The 21,760-nt window shown below is 41.6% G+C and overlaps 1 protein-coding gene across 1 annotated transcript in view; it reads left to right on the top strand.

The window, feature by feature from the left end:
- The window catches only part of LOC136863841 (uncharacterized), a 202,604-nt gene extending 191,593 nt beyond the window's left edge, over positions 1 to 11,011 (top strand). The window contains exon 4 of the mRNA XM_067140175.2: positions 10,952 to 11,011. Within this exon, the coding sequence (XP_066996276.2) occupies positions 10,952 to 11,011 (60 nt within the window). The remainder of the gene's footprint in view (positions 1 to 10,951) is intronic.
- The last annotated feature ends 10,749 nt before the right edge of the window (positions 11,012 to 21,760 follow it).

The following is a 21,760-nucleotide window of genomic DNA, read 5'->3' as shown; positions in this document are numbered from 1 at the left end:
TATTATTATTATTATTATTATTATTATTATTATTATTATTATTATTATTTACGATTTCTTTTTTCTTTGTTTTTAGAAAATCACTCTCTGCTGTGAATATTATTCTGGTAACCATTCTTCAGTTTGCAGCCTTCAACCGAAGGTAAACTGTTGGTTAGTGTTTTCATTTTTGTTCGAAAGCAACTTCTACGCTAGCTAATAAACCAACTTACCCTTTCATATCCTATTATCACAAGTGCTTTCACGCTAGGCAATAAAGGTCTTTGATTTAACTTAGTAAAGAAGGCTAGGCTAGCTCACTTGCCCTTTCATTATTATACATGAGGCAAATGCTCCGTGTGTAAACATGAAAATGTGCTAACGCTACTTTCAGACAGTTACTTTTAACAAACTAACTTACCCTTTCCTATCTCATCATCGCAAGTGCTTCTACGCTAGGCAATAAACATCTTCGAGTTGCATGTTAGTAAAGAAGGCTAGGCTAGCTGACTTGCCCTTTCATATCCTATCATCACAAGTGCTTCTACACTAGGCAATAAAAATCTTTGAGTTGGATGTTTGTAAAGATAGCTACGCTAGCTGACTTGTACTTTCATATCCCATCATCACAAGTGCTTCTACGCTAAATTCATATATTTTTGTGTTCTTTTCTAGGTACATCAAGACTATTATCGTCGACATTTATTCGAGTTACAGGCTTGAACGTGCACATTTTATTCATCCGAGTAACAGTTTGCAGTCTGCCGCGTGTACATTTTAAGGTATGTTTTGAACTTTTTTTATCCATCTTATATGTTTACATTGTGTTTTAAAAAATAGCATTCTAGGATAGGAGAATTAGAAGGCAGAGACATGGAAGAGGTTAATCTTTAACTTCAAACTCACAACAATGTCTGATCTCTATAGGTTGAAACTTGGTTTCTTCCGAACATTGCAACTTTAGTCTAATCTCTCGAGGGAAGGACATTGAGTTACTATATTTTTAACAACAAGAGCGCTTCTACTTTCTTAGGTATAGAATATTCATCTCTCTCTGTCTGCTTTTTAAATTTACGATAGTATCTAACCTCTATAGGTAAAAACTTGGTTTCCTCCGAACTCGTAACCATGTCTGACCTCTATAGGTTAAAACTTGGTTTCTTCCGAACATCGCAACTCTAGGCTGGCTGACTTGCCCTTTCATATCCTATCATCACAAGTGCTTCTACAGTAGGCAATAAAAATCTTTGAGTTGCATGTTTGTAAAGATAGCTAGGCTAGCTGACTCGCTCTTTCATATCCTATCATCACACGTGCTTCTACACTAGACAATAAAGATCTTTGAGTTGCATGTTTGTAAAGATAGCTAGGCTAGCTGACTTGCCCTTTCATATCCCATCATCACTATGTGCGATGCAAGTGCTTCTACGCTACATTCATACATATTTGTTATTTTCTAGGTCCATCAAGAATATTATCATCGACATTTATTCGAGTTACAGGCTTGAACGTGCACATTTTATTCATCCGAGTAACAGTTTGCAGTCAGCAGCGTGTAAATTTTAAGGCATGTTTCGAACTTTCTTTATTGATCTCATATGTTTACATTGTGTTTTAAAAAAATAGCATTCTAGCAATAGGAGGATTAGAAGGCGTAGACTAGGAATAGGTTAATCTTGTAACTTCAAACTCACAACAATTTCTGACCTCTAGAGGTTGAAACTTGGTTTCTTCCGAACATTGCAACTTTAGTCTAATCTCTATTGATAAATAGTTGTTCTCTTCAATCCTTATGCTGATTGACCGTTATTAATTGAATTTTTTCTAGTTTTTAACCTTGCGACTCGAGGGAAGGATATTGAGTTACTATATTTTTAACAACAAGAATGCTTCTACTTTGTTAGGTATAAAACATTCATCTCTCTCTGTCTGCTTTTTAAATTTACGATAGTATCCCACCTCTATAGGTAAAAACTTGGCTTCCTCCGAACTCGTAACAATGTCTGACATCTATAGGTTAAAACTTGGTTTCTTCCGAACATCGCAACTTTTGTCGAATCTCAAATCTCAATTGATAAAAGGTTGTTTTCTTTTCAGAACTTGAAGACAGCATGTTCCCCTGCGAGCAATGTCACGTAACATTTACAAGACAGGATAGTCTTACGCGCCATATAAAATCAAAACACCCTAGCATAACATCTACTTTATGTGAAGTTTGTGGGGCGTATATTACTAATGTAGACCAATACCAGGCTCACTTAGTAGAAGTACATCAGTTATCTGCTTGAAACTATAACCCTCAGGTAGTAGGAAAAAAGCGTGTAAATACTGATGTAGCTGTAGAAAGTTGTAGTAGTAGTAAAAAACCAAGGAAAAATCAAGAACTTCAAACTATACACTGCAAACACTGTAACACTAATGTACCATCTTCACATTTCCAGGGTCACTTACGGAGTAATGCGCATAAAAATAATGCGTGTAGAAGTGCTAGTAATACAAACATCGAGGAAATTAATACTGCGTTTAAAAGTAGGACATTTAGTTGCAGAATTCGTATTAGTCAGAAGTTTCAAAGTACTGAAAACTTTTTAACTTGCGTTTAACCGGATGTGCAACAGCTTCTTGACAAAACTTCGTCTAATCATAATTTATTTAAAGTTAATTTCGAACTTTTTGCGTTGTATATTAAGAGCACAAATGAATCCGAAATAACTGAAATTAAATCATTTAATACGAAGAATTTTGTAGTAAGTGAGTCGACTAATTTTGTTGACTATTTAGGGATATCTCGAACATTATTTCAGCTAAGAGCGAGGAATTTCATGAAAAGGAATCAGGGTGGGCTTTAGTTGAAATTTTGTATCTAGAAGTTAACATCAATAAGTACAATCCCTTGCGAGGTTCATCGTACATCGAACTGCCGACATAGATTCAGCGAAGAAAAGCTGTTGTAAACATCCACAACGATGACGAGGCGTGTTTTACATGGGCTGTAGTGTCGGCTTTAAATCCTGCGAAATCGAATTTAGCGAATAGAACATAATCGTACCCTCAATATTCAATGCAACTAAATTAAGACAGTATAGAATTTCCTATGCATTAAAGGACATTAAGCGCTTTGAAGAACTAAATAATATTAGCATTAATGTGTATGGTGTAGACAACAAGTCTGTAATAGGTCCTCTGTATTATACATGTAATAAGAAGATTACACATGTTAACTTACTCTATATCGAAAACAGTGAGAATAGCCACTTTTGTTGGATTAAAAATTTGAGTAGACTTGTTAGTAGTCAGTTGTCAAAAGAAAAAATTAAAAGGTGGCTATGTGATGGATGCTTGCAGTATTTTAGAACTGAAGATCAGCTAACAAACCATTCCAAGAATGACTGCAATCATGTATGTACAGAGTTACCTTCTACAGGCAATAATGTTTTAAAATTTACGAATTATGACAAGCAGATATGGGTGCCTTTCGTCATTTACGCAGACTTTGAAGCCATCCTCAAACCATTCAGCACATGCGCGCCTAATCAAGACAACACTTTTACAAGTACTACACACATTCATATCCCCGCATAGCTTCGCGTATTATATCAAGTGTAGTTATGATAATACGCTTAACAAGTTAGAGCTGTATCGAGGACCTGATGCTGCTAAAGTATTTTTAGAAAGACTTGAAAAATGATGCAGTACGACTTAGCAGTATTCTAAATACCAATATTCCTATGAAACCGCTCACCGAAATTCAGTTACGAGAACATGAACGTGCTACATAATGTAGTATTTGTGATGGTAAATTTTCCGAAAATTACCCTAAAGTTTTCGATCATGATCATTTAACTGGCTTGTACAGATGTCCTGCTCATAATAGCTGTAATCTTAAGTATAGAGTTCCAAAATGTATTCCTGTAATTTTTCAAAACTTATCTGGTTACGACTCACACTTTATTGTTTCACAATTTGGAGCTTCAGATGAAAAAGTAGATATAATCCCTCAGAAGAAAGAGCGGTACATTGCATTTGCAAAGTCTGTAAAAGTAGATGAGGAGCATTCTATAAAATTGAGATTTCTTGACTCGTTTCGCTTTATGGCGGGTAGTCTCGATAAAGTTTCTAGTAATTAGCAGCCAGAAAATTTACAGAAATTCGACGCGTTTTTCCTGAAGAAGAGCAGTTTAATTTACTTCGGCGTAAGGGTGTCTTGTGTTATGAATATCTTGACTGCTTAGAACGCCTCGAAGAACGTGCCTTACCATAAAAACAATCAAATTACCGCTAGCTGAATTCAGCGGATATTAGTGATGATGACTATTTGCATGCGCAACATATCCGGGAGCAGTTCCACATTCAAACGCTATGTGAATACTCTGACTTATATTTAAAGATGGATGTACTTTTGTTAGGTGGTGTTTTCGAAAATTTTGGCTGTGTTTGCAAGAAAACCTACAGCCTTGACCCATGTCAGTATTTTACAGCGCCTGGGTTAAGTTGGGATGCCATGTTAAAATGCACGCAAGTGAATTTGGAACTGCTAACCGATATTGATATGGTGCACTTTATAAAATCGTCTATTCGAGGTGGTCTAAGTCAGTGTAGTTTGCGGTATTCTACGGCAAATAATAAGTACATGCCGAGTTTTGACTCTAGTCAGGAATCTCAATATATTGTTTATCTCGATGCTAACAATCACTATGGGTGGGCGATGAGTCAGCATCTACCAGTAACTGATTTCCGCTGGCTAACGCAGTGCGAAATTGATGATTTACAGCTGCACGCCCTAGACTATGAAGCTAATAAAGGCTATTTCCTCGAAGTTCACTTACAGTATCCTAAAGAGTTACACACTTCTCATAATGACTTACCGTTCTGCCCTGAAAATATGAAGTCCCCGTACATCACATCAACAACAAAAATGATACTAGCTAATTTATGTTATAAATCTAAGTACGTCATTCATTATCGAAATTTAAAACAGTGTTTGCAGCATGGTTTGAAGTTAACCAAAATTCATCGCGTACTAGAATTTAATCAGTCACCGTGGCTAAAGCCATATATCGATCTCAACAATAATTTAAGAACAAATGAGTTAACGAGTTTGAGAAAGATTTTTACGAGCTCATGAATAACAGTGTGTTTGGTAAGACTATGGAAAATGTTGACAAACGCGTTAATGTAAAATTGATTACAAACTGGGAAAATATTAAGAAAAAGTATGGTGCTAACCATTTAATAAGTAAACCGAATTTCCACTGCTGTACTATCATACATGAAAATTTAGTTATTATTCAGATGAATCGCGTTAAGGTTAAGTACGACAAACCTACCTACGTCGGCTTTGCAGTACTTGAATTAGCTAAAACACTCATGTATGAATTCCATTACGATGATATGATGAAGAAGTACGCTAATGATGCGCAATTGCTCTACACAGATACCGATTCGTTTATTTACCAAATCAAAACTGATGACGATTACAATGATATAAACCCAGACTTGTGTAGCTTTGATACTAGTAACTATCCTGAAAATAATCATTATAATCTACCGCTAGTAAACAAAAATGTTTCTAGGTAAAATGAAAGAATAATATGCTGGAAATATTATCGATTCATTTGTAGGTACTAAATCCAACTCATATTGCATAATGCTGTTAAATCAACTGCAAATAAAGAGATTGAAATGGATTAAAAAGAATGTATTTCAGAATCAGCTAAGTTTAAAAAATTATAAAAATTGTATTAAAAGTAATCCACCTATTTTAGATAAGCAAATTGCTGTTATTGGAAGCAAGAAGCAGCAGTTGTACACTCATTTAATTAGAAAGGTAACCCTCAATAATAATGAAGATTGCAAATTTGATATTCAAAATTCTACCAACACTCTAGCCTGGGGGCATAGTAGTATTGATAGGTACTACTTCATATAAAGCAGATGTGTGTGTGTGTGTAAACATTATGCTAGAGGTGTGTACTTTGTAATATATTCGCTAAACCGTCTTACATCACAGTTTACTGTAAATATTGTATAAAGATAGTACGAAGGGAGAGGTACGCTGAGAGCGTAGTACAGCAAATGATTCAAGTTTAAACTTGTAAGATAAAGCATGTACATACAAGAATTGTGTTGAGAAGGGAGAAGTACGCAAACATCACTACGGTAAAATGATTCGAGATAAAAATTGTACATGCAAGATGTAAATAAAGAATGTATAATTGGCATATTCTTTTATTTTAGATTAGGTATTACCTTCTCCTCCTCCTACTCCTTCCTCTCAAAGAAGAACAAGAGTAAGAAAGAAGGTGTTCAGCAGATTCGTAAGTATGTTATCGTCTAGCTCGGTAAGTATGTTGAAAAGATAATTTTTTCTAAACAGTGTTTGATTCTAGTCTTGCGATGCAGTGTCTAAAACATCGAACTGTAGTATTTATATGTTTTTGAACGGTAGTATGTGTTCATGCCTAAACTTACACACTCTTGCTTTTGTAATGCATGTTCGATGGAGATGTACCTTGACATAGGAGGAGGAAGAGCAGCTCAGTAAGTATGTAGAGAGGAATTTTTTTTCTAAACAGTGTTTGATTCTAGTCTTGCAATGCAGTCTTCAACAACATCGAACTATAATATGCGATTGTAGTTGTAATAGGTTTTCAAAAGCAGTATGTGTTCAAGTCTAAACATTCATCACTGCAGGTACGCTATATGTGCGCTGCCATATGCATAAATCGCGTTGTACGTTCGATAAAGCTATGCCTTGGCAGAGTAAGTAAAGGAAAAGGAAATTTTAAGAGTTGCTATCTTACGCAAGCTGTTCAAAAAATAGTCTTTTTTTCTCTTAGAACAAAGGTATACCTCAGATATGTTGTATAGTGTATCATGTTCTAAACACATCAATCAATGTTCTGATCACATGATGTATCGAGTACAGTGTTCGATTATATTCATAATCACTTCTTTTGTAATATGATCTTCTTCCACCACCACATGTCAAAGATAAGTAGCAAAAGAGGCACCATGATGCTCTGTTGTTTAAAGATGGCGGATGACAGCTAACGCAATTACCCGCTACTACGTGCTTAAGGTAGTAGCCATAAAGATAACAGCACGGTGTTCTGTTGATTAAATATGGCGGATGACAGCTGACGGAATTGCCCACTACTACGATAAAGATAGCAGCCAGGTGAACCATGCTTATCGCGTGTTCCACGATTTGTCATTTAATTATGCAAATGGCTTCCTTCAGTTTTGTCTTTCAGTGTTTACATGTGTCAGTCTAATGACGTCCAGTAGGGAGCAGCACACGCTATGTTTTTATCTGTGAGGTCGTTCGTTTCGCTGAGCGATAATTTTTACTCTGTGGAGTTCTTCTGCTGTTCTATGTGGGACGGTTACTAACAATGGCTGCCGCTATGTTTGGTGTGGCCTTTTTATGCTTTAAATATTCATTCAGTGTGTTCAAGCCTGGACCTTTCACACTAACTGCTATCCGATTTTACCATTGATAATCACAGGTATGTGATAGTTGGTTTATATTTAAATTTGGTGACGAGTTATTCCCGTGTGTTACGGTCGATGGCATACATCTTTCCGCTCCGTCGTACGATGTGCTTTGAATGAATGTGTTTGTGGTCTTGTAGTGATAAATAAGGGTCTCTCTGGTTATGATTTGGTGCACTGCGTGCTTTAATACTGCGTGATCCTCATGATGTGCCCCTTGACTCGACCGCAGGAGATGCCAATCCAGGTTGTACAAGGCGCAACATGCCAGTGATGTGAATAAAGTAATGTTCAATTCTGACCTTATGTGTAATTGCACGCCGCACGCAAACATTTGAGTACGTGAGACCCACTAATAATGACCGTGGAGTCATAATTTATGGTTTGTATTTGACTACGAAATCTGAACGGCCGTTCGTGTTTTATTTTCCCGATACCCTCATTGTGTGTGCGTGAATGAGGTATGCATGTGAGTTCGGATGTGTGGGGGAGAAAAAGGGTGATATGTCGATCGACCTGTTGTATTTGTCTTTCAAATTCTGCGCCTTGTTTGGTTCTCAGCGCAGAGCTATATATTTTATTTATTATTCATGGCTGATGCTCAGCTTGACTACCCGCCATGTTGGTTTCATATTTGCGCATGGGCGTGCCTATTCTATTCTTTGATCTGTCTTGGCTTTGATTGGTCCATGGAGGCTGTGCTCAGTCTCATCTGTCGTTTTTCTTATCTGCCTTTTGTTCTCCGGCACGGCTTATTGTTGAGCTAACGTTTCGCATTGTTAGTTGCCTGATGTAATATCTGGTGCAGTGCCTTGGATATTTGAATCCTGGTAAAACGGGCGATCTGGTTGAATAGTTTATGATGAATGGAAGCTGCTGGTATTGTAATAGCAATGTGTCGAGGAGCAGTGAGCATTTTAAATTACGTATCAATATTTTTGAAGAGTATTAGCTTGAGTTTTCATGCCATGTTTCAACTATGTGAAAAAGAACAAGGTATGTCCATGAGTATTACGATTCACTTCCTTATTCATTTTGTGTGATTTTCTTTTCTTGGTTTAATTTTTTTCTCTCTCATATTTATTTAATAAATCCCCTGGTTTAAACAATTTCTTCTTTTATTTCAAATAGGTGTAGTCTTGGCCTTGTTGCCTGATTACAAGGGGGGTTTTCAGCTCAGGGTTATGTATGTGCCTTGCCCAGTCGACACGATCCGGGCCTCAAATATTGTTCCCCATGAATATTTCACTAAGGTACTGCTTGGATCACTGATTTATGTAGTGATAGATGGGATGGGTGTGGCTCACAGGTGCTCTATTGATTAAAGATGGCAGCTTGTCACAAAGCATTTTTCAAATTATATGACAACCACATTTCAAAGGTATGTACCTAAAGAGGGCAGCACGGTGCTCTGTCGATTAAAGATGGCTGCTGTCAAAAAGCAATTTTCAAATTATCCGCCACCACATTTCAAAGATATGCAGCTAAAGAGGGCAGCACGGTGCTCTCTTGTTTAAAGATGGAGGATGACAGCTATCAGAAAAGCACGTGGCTTTGTTTACTGATACAAATCTCGCGCTAGTGAGGTTAAGTTGGCACCACTGAGGCTTAGTCCCGTCAAGATGGCAGCACTGAGGTTAGCGATGCGTTGTTGTCGATGACAGATGTCAAAAAGCACGTGGCTTTGTTTACAAATTCAAATTTCTAGCGGGAGGAGCGGGCCCCTAGGAAGGACCCCGGGTGGTGGCGGAAGAGCGGGCCCCTGGCAGCCCTGCGGCGGCGGTGGCGCTAGAACCCGTGATTTATACTACTAATTAGCGAGGACATAGAACTCAGGCAGGCTCAAGCAAGGAAGGAATTCCTCACTTTATACACTGATGCGTAAATCAGAAGGAAGTTTTGACTAATTTTGTCTGGAGCGTGGCATCGTATGGAAGTGTAATATGAACAATTACTAGCTCAGAATGAAACAGAATGCAGTGTTACACAAGAATATTGAAGGTGAGATGGAATGACGGATGAAGGGATACTGAAGGGAATTTGAGAAAGGAGACCTTTTAGCAGATGAAGAGATAAAATGACTGGACAAATCATAAGACACCCAAGACTTATTCAGTTAGTTTCTGGGGGATGTGTAGGCAGGGATATGACTAGCAGACTAGAGTAGATGTAGGATGTTTGATGCTTACTTCCTTATGCCTGGTTTCTTCTACTATGTGTACAATTTTACTTCGGTTGAAGATTCCCTGTTTCACGAACACATCTCCAATACTTCTTACGGAACAATTGTTATGTACAAGTTTCCGTAAGTTTTCTGACAGTGAGTGTCTTTTGTTTCTTTGCACAAAGCGCTCAGAGCCGTACATTGTGGCACATGGTTAACAGAGATTTCGAACCATATAGTTTGTGTGACGTACTGTATTTACGCACGTTCGGAATAATGTATTTTTGGTTAATTTTCCTTTAAGCATTAGCATAGGAAAATGACCATAGCGAAAACTGTTCTGATGTACCGCATATATCCATATGTGGCTGGGGGCGTGACCGGTCTTAAGGAAAATAATGTATAGGAACAGCATTATCAGATAGGTTTCATTATAAATACGCCGTCTATATCCTTATATGAGTTCAATACAAGGCTCCTACAAGACGAGGAAAACGTGATAATTGGTTCTAGATCTTAAAATATGTTCGGACATCCTTTTACTGCCGGGAAAGTTACGTAATGCGTTGCCAATGCAGCGGAAACCCTTTACAAAATTCTAAACACACTTGTCTTTCACTCAAGAATGTAGTCGCCTATATTTTCATGAAAAGAGTCTGAAGCATAGTATCTAAGAACTATAAGCTACTCCTGCACCGGATACACTGATAAGTTGCTATCTGTGGGAAACTCTAACCTGTTTTCAATTTCTCCTAGTATCGTCTAGTATTATTGCTTTGGTAATTACTGTAGGTACCTGTCTTTGTAAAAAACTTCTTCTAACATCTCTAAAAAGGCACGTTTTTCTTAGTATGGGTCATATTTTGCCTTCTTAATTTTATAGATAGTTTTCATATAAGCAGTACAGCAATGTATGTCCTAAGACAAACAACCGTCAGCACATTATGTGCTGAGTCAGCACCCGAGGTTATTGACCCCTGGCAAGATCATTGACCTCCTGACGTCGCGGACACTTGCTATTGTTTACAAACAAGGCCACGTGCACTTATTTTGACAGGTTTGAGGCGCAGACTTTGAAAAAGTGGGCCACCCTAACCTCACAGCTGTCATCTTGACAGCTCCTAACCTCACACCACGTGCATTTGAGAGGTGTGAGACGCGGAATTTGAATAAGTGTGCGAGACTAACCTCACAGCCGTCATCTTGACGGGACTTAAAAACACGACCGCGTGCTGGGGTGCGCAAGAGTGCAAGTCTAACCTCAGAGAATTTTTAAGCTTTGTTGATGATAATGATGCTTGTTGTTTTAAGGGGCCGAACATCGAAGGTCATCGGCCCCTAATGGAACGAGCTGGACGACATGATACATAATAGTTAAAATTTTAAAATATATCCACTGACTACAGTAAAACAAATGGTGATGGAGAAAAATAAGTATGAGATTTAAACAATCAGTGGAATTTGCAGTGCCTTATTTTCTATTAAAATGGGAGAAAATAGAGAAAACAAAGTTGCGTGGCAGTGCAGATATATATATTATTTAATTTAGACCTTAAAAGAACACATCAAAATACGCAACACAAACTAAAATGAGGTCAATAGGATAAAAGCGCAATTAACACAAATACACTAGCACATAGGACATCTTTACACACGATAAGACCACTATCCCTCATAAAGCGGATGACACGGTCTGCTGACTGCTCGTCATCTCGCAGGATCAGGGAGATGGTACGGGGGAGTTTTAGACTACGGCGCAGATCGACCAGGTCCACGCACTCCGTAAGGATGTGTACCACGGTAGGATGATCACCGCGAGTACACACCGGAGGGGTTCTCCTTTCAATATATGGGAGTGCGTCAGAATACCGTGGCCGATCCGAAGACGACATAATACCACAGCTTCCATCCGAGAAGCCCGACGGGAAGTTCTCCATACCTTCGTTATACCTTTTATCCATCTCAGCTTATTTGGAAGAGGAGTGACCTGCCACTCCGTCTCCCAATGGGACATAACCAGATGTCTCACCTCAGAGCGAATAAATCTTGCTGATACCTTGTACGGCATAGGGGGCAGTGTAACTGCCTCCTTGGCAGCCTGATCTGCTAACTCGTTTCCCTCTACACAGAAACGTGATTCTGGTGCCGGCATCCGAGCACCCGGCCAGCACGTCCTGGATACGCTGCACCAGAGGGTGCCGAGGGAAACCGGTATCAATAGACTGTAGCGAGATCAACGAGTCAGTACACACAAGAAAGTGTCGGCGCTCATTAGACAGTGCGTACCGCAGAGCTTCACAGATAGCATAGAGCTCTGCAGTTTACACACTACAGGTTTCCGTGAGAGCAAAAGAAACCTATCAGTGTCAACAACGAACGCACAGGCCACTTTAATGTCTGTTCTCGAGCCATCCGTGTAAACGACGACTGAGCCTGGATACCGGCCAATAACGGACAGGAAGAGCCTCCGATAAATCGAAGGGTCCATGTTTTCCTTCGGGACAGTGTGCAGATCCAGGATTATTTCAGGACGTCGTACTACCCACGGAGGTACCCCACTTGGTTGTCTGACAAGGCAAGGAACCGAAGATACGTGAAACAATCTGTGACTGCTATCCAAGCGTATTCCAACCGGCTGCGTTGCTCGAGGACAAGCAGCGTACAGTAAACGGTTGCCATTTTTGAATACGCAACGATAGCTTGGATGAAGTGGCATCTGTCGTAAATTGGCATTATAAGAAAGAAACATTTGCTGGCCCCTCAGGTGTAAAGGCGGCACACCAGTCTCAGTGAGCAGGCTAGCTATGGGGCTTGTACGAGAAGCTCTGGTGGATGCTCTTCAGCTTCGCAAGGACGCTTGGTCTTGCTGAGCCATATGCTGCTCTACCGTAGTCTAGCCGGGATAAAATATGTGCCCTATAGAATCGTACGGGGACCGTGCGGTCAGCACCCCAATTAGTGCTGCTAAGAAACTTCATGATATTCAGCTTCTTAGTGCATTGCACTTTTAACTGACGCACGTGTGGCTCCCACGGTAATTTGCTATCGAAAAGGAGCCCAGGAAATCGGTAAGTGTCAACAACTGGAAGAACGACATTTCCTAAATGAAGCTCAGATTGTGGATAAAGAGTACGGAGCAGACAAAGTGGACAACAGAGGACACTGCGGTGAAAAACCGAAAGCCATGTTCTAAGGCCCACTGTTCCACTCTCCTAATAGCTTGCTGTAATTGTCGCTCTGCGACTGCCATATTACGTGAGCTATAGTGCAGAGCACAGTCGTCCACATAGAGAGACGGTAGTACCGCTGAACCAGCAGCAGCAACAATACCGTTTATGGCAATCGCGAACAGATTGACACTAAGGACCTATCCCTGTAGAAGCCCATTTTCCTGAACGTGGTATTGCGAATATGTCCTCCCTACGTGGACACGGATAGACGGAGGGACAAAAAATTCGCAATAAATACCGGCAAGTGACCTCGGAATCTCCATTGATGAAGGACTGAAAGGATACCATATCGCCACGTGGTGTCATAGGACTTTTCTAAGTCGAAGAAAACAGGTACCATATGCTGTTTGTGAAGAAATGCATTCCGGATAGAGCTCTTCAGGCGTACCAAGTTGTCAGTGGTTGAGTGTGCTGCTCGAAAACCACATTGGTACTCGGACAAGAGTCCTTGTTTCTCCAGACACCACACAAGTCGGCGATTCACCATCCTCTCAAATAGCTTACACAGGCAGTTTGTAAGACAAATCGGTCTGTAAATTCCTGCATACTTAGGATCATTGTCAGGCTTGAGGACAGGAATGACCATGCCCTCTCGCCACTGAGACGGAAAATCACCCTCTATCAAGATTCGGTTGAACACACGAAGGAGATATAGTAGACTACCATCACTAAGGTGTTTCAACATCTGGTATGGATGCTGTCTGGTCCAGGAGACATTTCCTTGCAAAGCGCTAAGGCGCTGCGTAGTTCCCACTCCGTAAAGGGCACGTTGTAGTCCCCTGAAGCTTGGGTGGCAAAACTAAGTTGATGACATTCTGCCTCCCGCTTCAGAGCGAGGAAATCACGATGGTAATTCCCGGAGCCAGATACATCCGCGAAATGACTAGCTAGGTAGTTTGCAATAGCGAGTGTGTCAGTGACGACACTGCCTACAATGGAAATTCCCGGTACAGAAGATGATCCTTGGATGCCCGAAATACTTCGAAGATTAGATCACACTTGAGATGATGGAGTATGTGACGTCATATACGACACATATCTCTCCCACGAAGCCTTCTTACTTTGGCGAATAAGAACTCGCGCCTTAGCGCGGAGTTTCTTAATGTTACCAAGTTGGCCACAGTAGGCTCTCTATGGTACCATTTATGAGCGCGACGGCGTTCTTTGGTAGCTGCTGCTATTTCTTCGTTCCACCAAGGAAAGAGTTTTCGGCCAGAAGTCCCCGAGAAGAACGAAATGGACTCCTCAGCAGCAGCAACAATAACTTGGGTGATATAAGTTACTTCCTCGCCGACGGTCTGCCTGATATCGTCGTTAAGATTGCTAGTGATGTGTACATTGGCCAATCGGCATGTTTAATAATCCATGGAGAGGGAGCCTGGACGGAGTTTTGTTTCAACAAAGTAAGGATGATGGGAAAATGGTCACTGTCACAGAGATCATCGTGTGTATTCCACCGGAACAGCGGAACCAACTTTCGGCTGCATAGACTTACGTCTATGAGAGAATGTGTGCCGTAACGTACACTAAAGTGAGTTGGTTCCCCTGTGTTCAAAATACATAAATCCAGCTCTGTTACTAATCTTTCCAGCTCTCGTCCCCGTGGGCAAGGCGTCTCAGGGCCCCACATGGGGTGATGGGCGCTAAAATCTCCAAATAAGAGGAAGGGAGGTGGAAGCTGATCTATAAAATCAGTGACATCATTTATGTTAAGAGGCTAGTCTGGTGGAAAATAAACGTTAAACATTTTTGCTTAAAGCGGGGTCCTTAGAGGGAGCTCTTCGCTATAAGTATAAGAACGGACAAAAATACCCACGCCACCAGACGCTCGGTGGGCATAATATCGTTCTGTCGAGTATAGTCTGAGATTTCTCAAGACCGTATGATGACCTGGTCTGAAGATTGTCTCCTGAATACAAACTATACTCGCTGCGTACTCACTAATGGGCTGACGTAGCTCAGCAAGATGCCTGCCATAACCGTTACAATTCCACTGTAACAGTGCCATAGTGTGGGTGTGGACTTGTGAGGTTTATGTTAGAAGTAGCGTATTGCTACAAACGTACACTCACATCCCCATCCGAAGATGGAGATAAATGGTCCATGTGCATCACCTCGTCACCAGACGAGGTGATGCATGCCTTGAACTTCATCGACGTAGTCCGGGGGCGGGGTTCCTTCCTACGAGGGGAGCGCGCAGGTTTTCCAGGAGGAAGACCCACTGACGCAGAATCAGGCCCTCCAGGAGGAGAAGTGGAAGAACCCCTGGTAAGGGCGCTCTTCTTCCCCGCCGTCGATTCTTGTTTAGACGGGCTGGGAGGTGATTTCCCTTCTTAGGCGCGGCTTTCACCGACCTCGTGGGGGAGAGAGGCGTTCTCTTCTTCCCCTTCTGTGCCGGCGTAGAGTTTTTAGCCGGAACAGGCTTATTGATGGTCGAAGGTCGGCATGGACCCGCCTTCGAGCTTGTTCTTTTTGCAGCATTCCTCCCAGGAGCAACTGCCGCCTTGAGCGCAGCGATCTTCTGGATAGGTGTTCCAGTTGAAAATGACGAACCTGGGAGAGACTGTGCTATAATGCTGAAGTCTAGTGTCTTGGCCGATGCATTCAGAGAATTAAACTTACGGCGCGCTTCCTGTTAGGAAAGACCATCCAGGGCCTTGATCTTCTGGATCTTCTTCTCACTCAGATAGGTCGGACAGTTCCGATCTCGAGGAGATTGAAGACAGAGCAGTTAGTGCACTTGTACGGAGGTGTGCACTCCCCCTCACCGTGAACTACTTTCCCACATGTTGTACCACACACAGACTGATTCGAATAACGAGATACCATGTGTCCGATTATCTGGCATTGATAGCATCGCATAGGAGGCGGGATCTACGGCCTCACATCGCAACGATAGCTTGTTACCTTGAATTTCTCTGGTAACACTGACAATTTGAAGGAGACTATGAACGCACCCGTGGCAACGTCTTCACCGTTGATTTTGCATGTGATTCACCGGACGTGGGTCACGCCCCGGTGCTTCATGTCTTCCATCAATTCATCGTCAGTTTTCAGAATGAGATCACGGTGGAAAATAACTCCACGAACCAGATTCAAGGCTTTGTGCTCGTCCACCTTGACGGGCATGTCGCCAAAATGGTCGCACTTAAGCAACCGATCTGCTAAGAGCGCAGTGCTCGTCTTGAGAAGCAAACCAGCATTGCGCATTTTCTTAAGGTCCTCAAGTTCACCGTATACACCTTCAATATGTCGACTGAATGGAATCGATTTCACCAGCTTGAAATCGTGTCCATAGGTTCTGGTATCAACCAGGAACCTAGAGAAGCTGGAACCCAGAGTAACACGCGACGCTTGTTCCCAAGGGGTTGCCCACCCTTGGGAATTGAAAGTTAAAGACTTGGGTAGCGAACTACCCGAGGTGGCAGGGGGAGTTGTTTCGACGCCATGCCCGAAATCATCCTCCCCGAATGCCACCCACTCGATCATGGGTCTCTGTAGCCGAACCAAGCAGCCAAAGCAATACCCACCTGGTCATAGCCGGTACAGCCCGGGGTCCGATGTTGGGCGATGCTTAATACGGGAGGACTGAGGTAATGGGCACAAGGACTCACTTCCTCTGGTCACCCGCAATAGCATGTACCCCTCATCGTGTACAGAGAACTAAATGTAGGAAAAATAAATAAACATAATGAATAAGAATATGTTCTTCTGGCATTCGGGTGTTCGGGGACCTACAGCCAGGGTACTTGACACTCCCCCCGCCGCTTCATGAGTGGTTACTGACACGGGCTTTCGAGCGTAGTCGCACAAGTAGGAGCTCCATCTCCGAGCAGCACGCACATCAAAAATTTAGAACGGTCTACAACTGACCCTCAACAAAACAATAAAAAATAAAGAGGGGACCATGCCCAAATAACCCTTTAAGTCACCTTCTACGACAGGCAGGGATTACCTCTGAATGTATTCAGCCCCTCCCATCCACTGGAGGCCCAACACAATATACCAAACCGCAATCCATGTCCGCACCTAGGTCACCCCGTTTAGACGCCTCTTACGACAGGCAGGGAATACCGCGGGTGTATTCTACATGTGCATCCCCCACCCGCAGGGGGTGTGCTTCGCTGATTTCGTGGGGGAGGTTAGAGAGGTAGTCCTCTCTTCCCAGCTCCCTTACCAAAACATAGGGGATGGGTGAGTGAGAGATGGGCTCCCTATCTCTCTTCCTAGAGGTCAACCGCCTTGGCGATGAGTCCCCTACCAAAAATAAAGCCCCGGCTAAGATGCGAGGACACTGTCACCTCTCTCGAGGCGACCGAGTGCTTCCTGCCACAAGCATATCTATTTATAGCGTTATTGAGCGGGTGCGGGTGCGCAGATCCGCGAGCAGTAGAAAGCGTAATGCACGCGCAATGACTGGCGATAGTTGCGCACTCTGGAAGTAGAGAATATAAATTCATCTCCAAATTTTTCGACTATCGACGCGCGAGCATCGACTGGCGAACGTTTCCCACTCTGGTAGAAGGGAATGTAAACACATCTCGACATATTTTGATTGTCGATACGCGCGCAACTTGACGGGGCTTAGCCACACACCACGTGCTTTCGACATGTGTGAGGCGCAGATGTTTGAAAAAGAGAACGACTCTAACGTCACAGCTGTCACCTTGACGGGGTTAGCCACTCACCTCGTGCTTTTAACAGGTATGTGCCGCGGAATTTTGAAGAAAGAGAACGACCCTAACCTCACAGTTGTCATATTGACTCTCCTCACAGACGCCATCTTAGAAGGGCGTATCCTATTTCCATGTGCTTTTTTGTTTGACAGGAGTTATCTCGAACACGTGCTGCGGTGGGGTAACCTTACAGACACTATCTTGGAAGGGCCTAACTACACAGAGCCTAGTTTTACGGTTAGATGCCCTTCTCCAACACAACGCTATCTTGCAAGATGCCCTTCCCGAAGATATGATAATCCTGACAGCGTATACTTTCACGGCTAGTTGCCCTTGCCGTCGCCACCGTAGGCCTCTCCCACCACACCACCACACCATCATTGGCGACCTTACGTCACCATCCGACAGACAAATGACTATGAACGTAGTCCCACCCCATCATCTGTCCTAGTTTTACGGATAGGCTACTAGATGCCCTTTATGATGTAGAGAAGACAAAAAGATGAAATGAATCCAGTTTTCAGCTGTACCTATCGTAGTCGCCATTTCTTAGGCTGTACGTCTCCATCCGACAGACCACTTAGTTGTGCAGTCTGCGCTTGGCTTTACGTCACTATCCGACTGACACTGTTTTGGAGGGGACCTGGCTCAGTTCAAGACTTTACGTCTCCATCCGACGGACAAATGACGTGACGTCACAGCGTTACCTGCCTCCTCCTTATGAACAAGTCTAAACATGACGACAGGAGCTCAAACAAACTGTGCAGGTTCTATCCTGTTACAGAGGACCGGAAATGCATTTTGCTGTGACCACTTAAGATGGCGAGTGACATACATTCTTTGAATGCACATGTATTTTTATGTTTAGAACATACATGGTCTGTTGTTGTCTTACCTTGCTTATATACTTTCAAATATACATGTATTTTGTAATAAGCAGTAATAACATGAACAGTCAGCATACAACCCCTTGTTTTCTAAACAGAAAAACTCACCTTGTTTATAAATATTTTTTTGCTAGTTCTTTACGTCGCACCGACACAGATAGGTCTTATGGCGGCGATGGGACAGGAAAGGCCTAGGAGTTAAAAGGATGCGGCCGTGACCTTAATTAAGGTACAGCAACAGCACTTGCCTGGTGTGAAAATGGGAAACCACGGGAAAAAATTTTCAGGGCTGCCGACAGTGGGATTCGAACCCACTATCTCCCGGATGCAAGCCCACAGCCGCGTGCCCCTAACCGCACGGCCAACTCGCCCGGTGAGTATAAATATATGCTAGGTGAATGAGAAGGTTCCGGTAAGGGGGTGAGGAATAAAACATTGGAAATTGACACACAGACAACCTAGAACGCGAACCTACAATCTTCTACATAGGAACTTACAACTGTATGTCTCACTCAGTATAAAAACAATCGAAATTGACGTTCAAGTAACCTAGATTGTGACACAATCACATTGCCATCGAGCGTGAATAAAATAAGTCACAATGACAGCCATGGATCCGAACCCTAAGGTCAAGAGGAAAAATAACGGGAATATACCTCACTCCTTATTTCTGCGAGCCAGCTACACATGCACATAAAAAACGCGACGGAAAACTTTGACATAGTCACATTGTAAAGAAATGTCTATCACACACATGCAATCGAACCCTGAATTGAAGGGGAATCTACCTCACTCCTTATTTCTCTGAGCTGCCCATACACACATGTACATATATATTATCACTGCTCGGAATAAAACGACGGAATTCTTTTGTTATAGCATACTCATATTTAGAACATACATGGTCTGTTGTTGTCTTACCTTGCTTATATATTTTCAAATATACATGTATTTTGTAATAAACAGTAAGTGAGCATACAATCCCTTGTGTTCTAAACAGAAAAAATCTTACTTTGATTATAAATGTATGCTAGGTGAATGAGGAGGGCGCGGTAAGGGGGGGTTGAATAAAACCTAAGGAGTTAGTTCCACATGCTACGGGGACCATACCAATATGCTGCCTATCACAACGGATTATATGTTACCAGTTCTAAACTTTTCTGATCATTACAAAAAATAATACATGTATACACGAGTAAGATAACAACAGACTATGTATAATTGTCACAAAGAAACGCACAACATTTGATGATGAAAGAAACGGGAAACTACTCCGCATCTTGCAACAGTGCACGAATATAAAACAATGCAACGGAATTTGTCAAGCAAATGCTGTGAGCTGGCCCCCACTCACGCAGTAGAAAATTAAAATAAGGGCACTACATTTAATGATAAAAGCAACGGGAAACTACTCCACTCTTCACAACACTTACAACACTGCACACTATGCAACGGAAAATTGGCGTGTCAAGCAAATGCTATGAGCTGCATCCACACACGTAAAAATATATCATCACTGCACGCAGTGAAATATCTTAGACATAGCATACACACACCTTATTCACATTATTTCCTTACCTCAGATTACCATTATACTTAGATATAAAATGAAAAATAAGGGAAAATTAATCATATTTAAGATAGGTCTGCACTCAGTGAATGAAGAAATGAATAAGTGTAAGAGCGTGCCGGGCAGGGGCGGGTATTGCACATACAGGACGCAACAGTCGACAACATGGCGCTGTCCAAAGCTGCACGTACAAGTATCCTCTCTGAAAATAACTTTTTAAATTGGACAATTTTGAAACGACCGCGGAGGAGGGAGTGCGTGAATGAAGTGTGTTTGAAGAGTGCTGTTTATGGAGGGTATCATCACTTATTTCGAGTTTTAAGAAGTCACGAGGAACACTTGGTACGTTACACAAGAATGTCAATTTCAAAATTTGATTATATCCTTAGCAAAGTTAAAGACGATCTGGAAAAACAAATAACCCACTGGAGAAAATCTATCGGTCCAGAGGTTTGTCTGAGGTAAGTCAGTTTCATATGGATTATATTAGCATTACTTTTGCATTTGAAATTAAATGAGCCGGTAGAGGTGGTAAATAAAGGTTAGAGTACATCCTCTTTAAAGTATAGTAAATGTATTGGAGCTAGGTCATTTCATAAAACAAATGAAATCAGAATTAAAGAGCCCCTAAGAAAACTTTTTTGAATGAGTATGTAAAACAACACAAACTGTTTTCATGTAGATATTTAACTTTATATTTTACCGCTGCTGTTGTGGAGTCTCATAGTTGGAATGTTTCAAGAGCAACACCATGCTCTGATTTAGCCATTTTCGCATCAGTGAAAAGCTGCGTAATTTTATTTCTCATTGTTAACTTTCCTAAAGCTGACATATCTTTAAAATGAGGAAGCAAGCTCATTAAAAACTTATAATATTCACACTGTTCACTACCTTTTTTAAGGAGTTTGATCTTTTGCTCTTCTACCAGTAACGATTCCTTTGCATTGACTTTTGTCTTACGGGGATTTTGAGAACGTAAATTTGAGCTAGGGTGGGACATACATGAGGGAGTTTCAGGACGTGATGAAACAGTCGAACACTCACCTTCTACATCCACCAAACCGCCCTGTTTTTGTGACTGCGTGCCATCGCCGCTATCATCCATCAAGTACATCGAAGTTCATGTCATTGGGAGACGGGGATGAAATCGTAGGGGACGGGTTCAGGTTTCCAGAAGTTGTACATGGATTCATCTCATCTTTCAAATAGTAGAGCAACTCAAAAAATGGTCGGGTCGAAAGTTGCGTTTTACCGCCGACATCACAAGATTTATATTTCATAGGCATTTTCAATTCCTTTCTGTAATGATCTCTCATGTTCTTCCATTTACTTCGAGCTTCGTCCTCTGAAAAAGGAAAAACATTTCTGCAACAAACCCCTTTTCTGAGCTAATGGGAAGCTTGGTATTAAGTCCCTGAACTTACCGTCCCATTGTAGGTCGGCCACAGCTGCTGCAATAGAGCAATATCCAACTCTTAAATCTTGGGGTCGTAGCGGGCGTATTTCGGTCACGATATTGACAAACGATGGGGTTCAGAAGAGAGCCTAACTACTTTAAATGAGAAGCCGAAACGTGCTTAATAAATTTTATTAAATTATCAAAGGCAAAAATTATATTTATAATACAATTCATCAGAAAAGAAATGTACTTAATTAACATTTAAACGCAGTCACACTGCAATGCGAGAATGTTGTCCTTTTATATTTATCGAAGAACTTTCTTCAGAGGAAAGTAGAAAATACCATAGAATAGTGGA

The sequence above is a fragment of the Anabrus simplex genome, chromosome 2 (assembly GCF_040414725.1).
Source record: "Anabrus simplex isolate iqAnaSimp1 chromosome 2, ASM4041472v1, whole genome shotgun sequence".
Lineage (NCBI taxonomy): Eukaryota > Metazoa > Arthropoda > Insecta > Orthoptera > Tettigoniidae > Anabrus > Anabrus simplex.
Note: the sequence above shows the minus strand (reverse complement) of the source record. Positions and strands in the feature narration are given on the sequence as shown.